Source organism: Oncorhynchus gorbuscha, linkage group LG18 (genome assembly GCF_021184085.1).
Source record: "Oncorhynchus gorbuscha isolate QuinsamMale2020 ecotype Even-year linkage group LG18, OgorEven_v1.0, whole genome shotgun sequence".
In the NCBI taxonomy this organism is placed as follows: Eukaryota; Metazoa; Chordata; class Actinopteri; order Salmoniformes; family Salmonidae; genus Oncorhynchus; species Oncorhynchus gorbuscha.
The window spans coordinates 7,262,054-7,272,273 of NC_060190.1; the positions used below are offsets into that span (position 1 = coordinate 7,262,054).

At 45.2% G+C, this 10,220-nt stretch overlaps 1 protein-coding gene across 1 annotated transcript; it reads left to right on the top strand.

Moving 5' to 3' along the window:
* Positions 1-3,401: 3,401 nt before the first annotated feature.
* LOC124002380 (carboxylesterase notum2-like) lies at positions 3,402-9,943 on the top strand. Its single transcript, XM_046309746.1, has 11 exons — positions 3,402-3,715; positions 4,445-4,497; positions 5,324-5,419; positions 5,615-5,675; positions 6,117-6,214; positions 6,320-6,422; positions 6,842-7,030; positions 7,242-7,342; positions 7,709-7,856; positions 8,616-8,663; positions 9,637-9,943. Exons 1-11 carry the CDS (start codon positions 3,402-3,404, stop codon positions 9,941-9,943), a joined length of 1,518 nt encoding a protein of 505 aa, XP_046165702.1.
* Positions 9,944-10,220: the final 277 nt, after the last annotated feature.

Genomic DNA, 10,220 nt, shown 5'->3' on the forward strand with positions numbered 1-10,220 from the left:
CTGCTAGTGTTAATTTCAGCAAGGACTTTACGGCCTCGGCACATTCTGTGTGAGGTTATGCTAAATGTTTTTCTTTACAAGTAAAGTGCAGTAGGTAGTGGACCACAGAGATGTGTGTGTGTCCTCACTGTGGTTTGGAGAGGCTTGGCCCCTGACCTCTAGCTGGTTCAGAGAGTTGAAACCAACATGGGGAGCCGAGAACATCGAATGTGCTTTCGCTATTGATCTGAAGCCCGTCGGTGCGTAAAGAAATGATAATCTGTCGAATCCCATATCAAAGAAAACAAAACGGCAGCAATGCCATCTCGAGCGCTCTGCTCAAGGCGTTCTAGCGAAAAGGTGATAGATTTACAACGAGTTTTTTCTTTTGTTTCTCAGCTATTTGAGGTATCTGTTAAACAGATTGTTGCATTGATTTCTGGGAAGACGGATGGTTGTGTGCATGCTTTCAAGACGACCGAAGGAATGAAGAAATTGTTCAGCTCAGTAGATCAAGTTCAGAATAGCAGTGTCATTAGATTTCATTTTATTGTTTCGACACATACGTTCTCGCAGACATATTTTCACGTATGTTCCTTCTGGCATAACTTGAAAGTTTAAAAAAATGCTTTAGAAGAAGCTTTCTATTGAGAAGTGAGAATGTGAATAAGAATGAGATTTTTTTTTAAAACCTTTCTAGAACATGCCAAAGCAATAACACTAACTATAAATGTCTGATTTTATACATAACATTTAGTTACGAGACTAAACACACCAACATTTCTGGATATAATCGATGTCATTTCTGGATATAATTGATGTCCTTGACGAATAATGTCCTGTACTGTGTATTATGTCATGTTTATGTGGACCCCAGGAAGAGTATAGTTTGGTGTATAGTGTCCAAACATTGCACAACCCGTAGCCATTTAGATGAAGGTACCCGACGCTCAGTTAAAGGAATAGTGAGAGTGTTTTGTAGGTGGTCGAAATGCTAATGGTCTAGGCTGCCTAGTGCTGCAATCAATGCTTTTGTGTCAAGTATCGTATGTAACTATCCCATGCCTCCCTCCAAGTCCCCAGTCCCAAAATCCCCAGCCCCTATCCCAGTCCCTTAAACCCAGCCTCTCTGCTGTCTCTCCCAGTCCCTGGGCCTCATTAAGGGACTTGATTGACACGTCAGGATGGTGTGCATTTCATTGATGAGAATTTTAGAGGCCGGGCTCGTGAACTTCTTCTGTACTGATCAGTACGTCACCCCACAGCTATCCCAGGGGGGACGTGAGATCGGTTTCAAATACCCTGCCTCTTCCCTCAGTGGCAAACCTTCTGTCCTGTCCAGGAGCCCCCAGCCCAACCTGGCCCCCGCAGGAGCACAGCGAAAGGTAAAGCAGCTCGTAGCCGGTCGACTACCGCCACATCGTGTAGAACTTGGATTTACTTCTGTACTGTGCGTATGCTGAGATCTGTAATATATGACTTGAGAATATATTGCATAGGGTGTAAAGGGGATTTGGGGATTTTACTGGTAATACTTTATTTTTTCAACAAATATTTGCCTGGAAATTATATACTAAGATATTGCGGTCACAGTGGGTATTTATTTGGTGCTTCTGTAAACCGATTTGGTAACTACCAAATTATACCTTTTCTTGCTTTAAGGAATCCCAAAGAAACAAATTATTTTTGTTATTAAATTAACAATAATGTTATAATTTTACCTTATGTTATCTATATGTAAATACAGAGCCCGATAAAATATGGACTGTAAAATAATCCACAACCCTCAATTGTTTTATCTCTCAATTTCCTGATGATTATCCGTATATTTGTTGTAATATAGGTTATTGGGGGGGTCTTTATCATTCGTATGAGTCATTTCCTAACGGTTTTAACTGTCACTTGTCCTATTCAAGTCTCACACAATATAGGCTACCCCAGCAGGTGCAGTAATAACAGCAGCAATGATTTATACTCTAGACAGTTATATTTCAAGCATTTAGAGTGTTTCAAGCCAGACAATGTTTGAAGATGAACAACCCTTCACGATTAGAAAAGGATTTGATGGCGGTGTTTTGCACGCAATGCTTTTTGGATGGCTTTAGCTCGAGGCTTTGCATTTTAATTCTCGGTCATAAAATGACGATGGATTTGACTAAAAGTCAAATATATACATAGCAAATTCAATTGCACATATTGTAAACTTTTAATCAATATATTTCTAATAATTTTATATATTAACACTAATAGCCTTCATTCAACACGTCATTTTCTTATTGTTATGTCTAAACGTTTTACTGTAATGCATTGATTTTGCAGTTTTAAACACATTTACTTAGCGACAGTCCACTTCACATAACTGTTATTGAGGTCATTTGTTTACCGACACATTTCCTTCAGTTGGCAAATTGAACATTTGCGGCACAAGGGGTAAAGTTCAGCTTGATAAACATTCATTTAAGAGCTTCTATCTGATATCGTGAAGCTGGAACCCCATCGCTCAACAAGACAGCCACCACGTGCGTTTTCCACCCAAAGTATCAACCCCTCTGTACTTCTGTGTGTGTCCTCTGGATCTTTCACCGTGAGGTCAACATACAGGGGCAGTCTCATGGAGTGTGTCTGAGCTTTGTGCTCCACTGACCTCCGGGGTACACGGCACACGGATGGATTATGCTGCAGATATGCCAGACATGTAGGTGTTTAAATCAAAGCCCAGGCGAACAGAGGGGAGAGGAGGGGATGAGGGAGGTATAGCTTTTTCTTGTTGTGGGACTGGGTCAGGTGGGTGGATGTGTGGGTGTGAGTCGGGAGTGGGTGGGGGCGCTTGAAATATGTTCAGCAGAGCGTGTGTTATCTTTTCTCCTCGCCACTAACCATCCAACACCCTTAGCGTGTCGTCACATCGCACAGTCAGAACCTGGCGGCAGCTCAAAGGGAATGCTGGGAAATAGGATCCATATGGTGGCACTATAAAGTGCACCGCCAACCCCAAGCCTTCACCAAAAAACTGGCCAAGCCGTCCTCAACGCCAGCATCCATTCACCTACAGCCTCTCCTCACCTGTCTCCTCAGTAGCATCGCTGCTCTGTTTTACCCAAGATCCTTCCTCACACGTGACTTTCTTCAGGACTGGATACTGAAAGGGGTATGTTGATTTTCTGTGGAATTTAATGGATCCTGATTGTTATTGCTCATTTCTTTAATCTATTTTAACTTTTGAGAAGGATGTTTGGTATGTTAAGTCAATTTGCCTAACATATCATTAACCTTCATTCGTTTTGCAATGCTGGTGCCCAATTACTCTAAACCAAACTGCGTCTCTCGCCTATACCATTGAGTAAGGATGGTGTGTTTCAGTGTCTATAAGTTGAGTGTTTCATGTAGCATGTTTTGTGCTAAACTCTTAGGCTGGATTGACTATGAAGATCCTGGGCCATGTGGTTTTCCTGCTGCTGATAGGAGGGATTTGTTGCCAGAACAACCGCAATGCCAAACCTAGTGGCAAGTCATCTAAGAAGAACCAGGGGAACCAGAACCAAGGGGTTGAGGCAGCCCAGTCGGCACCAGAAGATGAGTCCCATTCTGGGCCAGTGGAGTCGGGCAGGGAGGGTAACTCTGGAGGTCGGGCGGCAGCCCAGCAGTCAGCTTCACAGAACAACAAGGCTTCAGATGATATGAAGCTGCATGTCCTCAAGAATACTCAGGTCACATGCAACGATGGAACAGCAGCAGGGTAAGATGCTCTGGAAAACTATTTATGGAGGCAAATGATGGCTGTTTAGATAATAAAAAAGCTCTAGAGATTTTGTCTTATGTCCTGAGTACAATCAATCTATCAATTTCAGCAAAAATGGATGTGATTAGGAATCATATAGTGCCGTGAAAACACTGAAATAACGAACCAGTTGTTCATGTATTTTTTATTTTACCTTTATTTAACTAGGCAAGATCAGTTAAGAACAAATTCTTATTTTCAATGACAGCCTAGGAACAGTGGATTAACTGCCTGTTCAAGGGCAGAACGACAGATTTGTACCTTGTCAGCTCGGGGGTTTGAACTTGCAACCTTCCGGTTACTAGTCCAACGCTCTAACCACTATGCTACCCTGCCGCCCCAGTGCTTTGTCAGTGCTATTACAGCTGTAATTAAACTGTAATGTGTTTTGATTTAGATAAAGTGGTAATCTAGTCCTCAGCTATCTAAGTTGGTGACGGCAAGGGGTAGATGGTTTTAATTACTGTCAAAGGACTTTGAATTAGAGTTTGTGGTTGAACTTTGAAGGAATTAAAGAATTCAGGAATTGTCACGTACTTTATGGTACTTAGCATCATTGTGTTGATAAGGAGTTACAATGATGAGTGATTATGGTTGGAAGATCGGCCAACACATGACACTATACAGCAGTGTTCTCTAGGTTTCACCATTCACAGCCCTTCATCCATGTTTATTTGTGGTCCACAGGTTTTACCTAAAGGAGTTCAAAGGGAGTAAGAGATGGCTGATATTTCTGGAAGGTGTGTATTTTAAACTCATCTGGTTAATTTGATCTTGAGAGGTCAGCGCGTGGCATGTTTGCGCGACGCCCTCATCGGCATCTGGACCGGTGGTAGTCTCCTTTCCCTTTTTCGTCTTTTTCGGCGACTGTCTGTCACTCCGATTGGACGCCTCCTCTGGCATTCGCCCCTCCGTCGCTATGGGATATTTATGAGGATTGCGTTGTGACATCACACGTGTATTCTGAGACCTAGAACCGGATGTGTCACATCCTCTAAGAACAAACATTTCAGCAGGTTGAAATATCACAACGTACATATCCTACATCAGAGGTACTTTACTGTTGGATACAGGTCAACAAGTACCAAGATATCCACTCTTTTATACGGCAAGGATCTGATTAGGTCACAAATGCCACAGTTTGTTCATTTGTTTATTTTCTCAGCAGGTGGTACGGCTCCAAAAGACTTGACTTACATTTGATTTACATGTTAAATATGCATATAAGCATAAGTATGGTTCAGATTATAACTCAACCTTTAATGGACCCCAGGTGGGATTTTAGGAAGCAGTCACATAATAGCCACCAATTTATATCCCTGCCGTTTCTATTCAACAGTCCATTGCCATACATGTGCATCAGACCCCACAGACACTCCCTCAGTTCGGGAGCCTGGCCAGAGGCTAGCAGATGGAGCTGCAGGTGGATGCCTCAGTTACCCTCCCTCTCCCATTCCTCCCAACCCCCATTCCTCTCGGGCCTCTGAAATGGGCTAACAAGGGGGTCTCCCTTTCTGAGCTTCTGAAACCGGATGTGAGAAGCTAATATTAGTGTCTTATTTTTAGGCGGTTGGTGCTGCTACAACAAAGACTCCTGCGATACCAGATATAAAAATATCCCACGACTCATGACCTCATCCGACTGGCCCCAAATGCGCAAAGGTAGGTACTGTTTTAGAATGCGTCCTCGTCATTCATCATACATGTTTTACATGGGCGTCCATGTTTGGCCCCATTCCCAATATACATTGTGTCATGGGTTGTTGATTGTCACATGACATCAGAGTTGTGTCCTACTGTATGTCCAATGAGAGGTCACCACTGTCTCTGCTTGACTTTCTATTGGTTGCTTTACAGGAAGTGGAATATTGTCAGCCCAGGCGGAAGAAAACCCTCATTGGTATAACAGTAATATTGTGTAAGTATGCTTGTTAACACGCTGGTTGTTGTATGTTACCGGTACATGTTGTCCTACATACTGTACTGCTCATACTGTACTGCTAACTAAAGTTCTCAGGATCTGTGTGATTGAAGAAGCCAACTGCAGGCTGAGATGATGAATATCAAACATGACAGGTTGCTTCACAATGAGGGATGGACCTCTCATGTAGGTCCCATGAATACCATTACATATGTACATGAATACGTGTGAGAGAGTGTGTGTGAGTGCGTGTGTGCGTGCGTGTGTGTGTGTGTGTGTGTGTGTGTGTGTGTGTGTGTGTGTGTGTGTGTGTGTGTGTGTGTGTGTGTGTGTGTGTGTGTGTGTGTGTGTGTGTGTGTGTGTGTGTGTGTGTGTGTGTGTGTGTGTGTGTGTGTGTGTGAGTGGCTCTGACCCAGCTGTGTATCTCCTCTTCTGCAGATTCATCCCGTACTGCTCCAGCGACGTGTGGAGTGGCACAGGGCCCACAGCCACCAAGGAGAAGAGAGGCCCGGGAAAAGAGAAGGAGAAAGATGCCAGTAGGTCCTCTCACCACCAGCAGATCCTCATTATTTTCCTCAACACCAAAGCCATTTCAATACGGTGGTTTGTTCTATTGATTGCATATCTATGTTTCCCTACAGTTGACTATACCTTCATGGGTTCCCTGATCATCCGTGAGGTCATCAAAGACCTAGTCCCTAAAGGCATCAAACAGGCCAAGGTTGTCATGCTGGCTGGCACAAGGTGAGTTCCTCTCCTCTGCTTTGGGTCTGTTCCCAATCTAGCCCCATTGTCTGGCACCGTCTGTCTCCGCTACCCAGCTCCACACACTCACACACATTGACAGAGTGAGTCTATTTTAGGACGTCCTGTTACTGTTGTCTACCATAAAGATGTTTATGAGCCCTGCTGTCCTGTATTGGCCGTAGAGTGTGGGCCAATGACATCATGTCTATTAGGGGCCTCTTCCATAAAGGAGGACACAGTTCTGGAGATTCTTCCCAGGTTAGCAACATGTTTGGTGAGACACCCTGAGGACTAAAACAAGAACACACAGTTAAGTCTGACTGTGACAGCATAGCATTATTGTGGCTAGCTGTTGGCCATTTTGGCTCCAATTGGCAGTGTGCCAATTTTTACCCAGTTTCTTTGCTCCCCTGCAGTGCTGGAGGGACGGGAGTGCTACTGAACATTGAGAGAGTGTCCAGTCAGCTGGAGCAGCTGGGGGCAGAGGCCCAGGTTCGAGGCCTGGTGGATTCGGGCTGGTTTCTGGAGAGTAAACAGCAGAGGGTTCCTGACTGCCCAGACAGTGTCTCCTGCTCACCTGTAGACGCCATCAAGAGAGGACTCAAGTAAAGCACATCTGTCTCTCTCCCTTCAGCTTATCCATGTCTCTATGACCTTATAATGACAGATGCCCTGAACAAAGCATTGTATCTCATCACACGTGTAGCTTTATTTCCATTGGCTTGAAGTTCACCAATAATTTTAGCATATAACAGTTGCCCTGTCTATGTTCAATGCGCACTGGAAGCCATTTTTCTCCAATGGCCATTTTCTTAGGCTGTGGAACGGGGTGGTCCCAGACAAGTGTCGGCAGCAGTACAAGAAAGGAGAGGAGTGGCAGTGCTTCTTCAGCCACAAACTCTACTCCTCCCTGACCTGTGAGTGTCTTTACTACCTACCATCATCTTGTAAGAATGTATCTTTCATCTATGAAAGCTGAAGGGTCATGAATCAGAATGCTGGTAAACTTTATGTCCATCGTGTTACCCATCAAGATACCAATAAATGTTATGACCCTCATGTAACCCAATAAAACACTTATAGGTATAAGCAACACCCCAACTCTGTTCTCATACTGTGTGTGTGTGTGTGTGTGTGTGTGTGTGTGTGTGTGTGTGTGTGTGTGTGTGTGTGTGTGTGTGTGTGTGTGTGTGTGTGTGTGTGTGTGTGTGTGTGTGTGTGTGTGTGTGTGTGTGTGTGTGTGTGTGTGTGTGTGTGTGTGTGTGTGTGTGTGTGTGTCACAGCCCCTCTGTTTGTGGTGCAGTGGCTGTTTGACGAGGAGCAGTTGAGAGTGGAGAACATCTACCTGGGGGGTCAGACCCTGTCAGAACAGCAGTGGACCTACATGCAGAACCTGGGAAAGGATATCAAGAACTCACTCAAAGATGTCACGTAAGTGTGCAGCTGCAGCGACAGATGTGACTGTGGAATGTGGTAGACAGCTGAACTTGGGATTGATCCATGGCATATAGGCCAAGAATTCACAAAACCTAAGTTTCGTGACCAAAACAAGTAAGAGCACCTCCCTAATATTGAGTTATACCCATCACCTCTTGCCCTCAGAACAGCCTCAATTCGTCAGGGCATGAACTCTTCAAGGTGTCGAAAGTGTTCCACAGGGATGCTGGCCCTTGTTGAGTCCAATGCTTCCCACAGTTCTGTCTAGCTGGCTGGATGTCCATTGGGTGGTGGACCATTCTTGATACACGCAAACCCAGCAGTGTTGCAGTTCTTGACATACTCAAACCGGTGTGTTTTTGTCACCTTCTACCATACCCTGTTCAAAGTCACTTAAATGTTTTGTCTTGCCCATTCACCCTCAATGGCACACTTACACAAACCATGTTTACATTTTCTCAAGGCTTAAAAAAAGTAATTAACCTGTCTCCTTCCCTTCATCTACACTGACTAAAGTGGATTTAACAAGTGACATCAATATGGGATCATAGCTTTCACCTGGATTCACCTGGTCAGTCTGTCATGGAAAGACCAGGTGTTCTTAATGTTTTGTACTGTCAGTGTATACTATTGATCAGCTGAAATGGAAAATTAGCAAAAATGAATCAACAGCAATATTCTCCACATGTTCCCAACACTATCAAATATGTCACGCTGCTCAGTGCTGACGTTATGCTGTGGTGTGTGTTGCAGGGCTGTGTTCGCACCCTCCTGCCTGTCCCACACATTGATCACTAAAAGGTAGGACATCTGACTCCCTGGGGGCCCTGAAAAGCACATCCACTGTCCCATTTATCCTTCACCCCTACCCTGACCCATCTCTACCCAGTAAGCTCATGCTACTCTTTTTGTGTAGCTCGTTCATCAAACCACATTCTGTGTGTCACTGAATGACATTTCACACTTTCACTAACCCTCCAGCACGCTTTACACACACACACACGCACCCACACACCCACACCCACAACCGCACGGACGCGCACACACACACACACATGCACCCACCCACCCACCTACATACACACAAACGTGCACAAACAAACTCAGCCTTTTAAGCAAGCAAACACATACACACTTAGAAGGGAACACACACACACTCACAAAATCACGCACACTTAACACACACACACACCTCTCCAGCTGGACATAGGGTCAGTGACAGGGCAGAAGGTGGAACCTATGTTACGGTAAAGGGCAGGGTTGGAGATGGGAGGAGTGACTAGGTCAGGGTTGTAGGGAAGGAACTGGTTGCCTAATCTTACTAGTGTGAGGTTTTACACCTGCATTGTTTGCTGTTTGGGGTTTTAGGCTGGGTTTCTGTACAGCACTTTGAGATATCAGCTGATGTACGAAGGGCTATATAAATACAATTTGATTTGAGGTAGGTGGATCATATTTTCACAGTTTTGTAATCTAATGCAGGGCTATGTTGATGGTAGTTATGGTGGTGGTGTTGGAGGCTGGACACAAGGAGGGCACAGCTGGGGAACCAATTGAGATGCAGCCTGCCAAGGCATACTGCTTGTGAGAAGATACAGGGCTCAAGTGGCCCAACACGCTCTCTCTCTTTTCACTGCTACCTACTTCAATCATCTCCCCGTTCTCTGGCACCCATTCACTCCCTCTCCTCTCTCTCTCTCTCTCTCTCTTTCTCTCTCTCCTGTCCTCTTGCTATCTCCCTCCCCTTCTCTCCCCCCCTCGTTCTTTACATTAGTAACTGGATGACGTTTCAAGTCAAAGGCACCTCCCTGCCCCGGGCTCTGCAGTGCTGGGATAAAAGTTTCCAAGAAGCCAACCGTAACAGCAAGACCCCCCTGAAGGGCTGTCCCTTCCACCTGATCGACACCTGCCACTGGCCCCAGTGCAACCCTACCTGCCCAGCCTTGGTGGACCAGGCCACCCAGCAGGAGCTCACCCTGCTCCAGATGTTAGTGGGCATGGGCCTGGACCTCCAGAAACTAGGCCTGGACCTCAGGAGGGACAGTAGCTCTATAACTAGCATGGTCAGTAACGGTGGCTAAGACAAGGAGTATAGAAGCCCACTCTCTGGCTTAGTGAAGGGACATTTTTTTATGAGTTATGACGTAACCATGAAAGGTACAGAATCTGGTTACTTCTGTTGTGCCACTCAGCCATTCCGTTGTGCTCCACTGTTACCATGCCGTCTTGACCGGTGGGTATGTCACTGGGCTTACACTATGTCTGTCTGTAACGTTACAGTTTGCCTCCAGGATCCCTCTCCTGGACAGTTTAAAGAGAGGAGGGGAGTGATTCCAGTTTACCCCTGGGTTGTGTCTC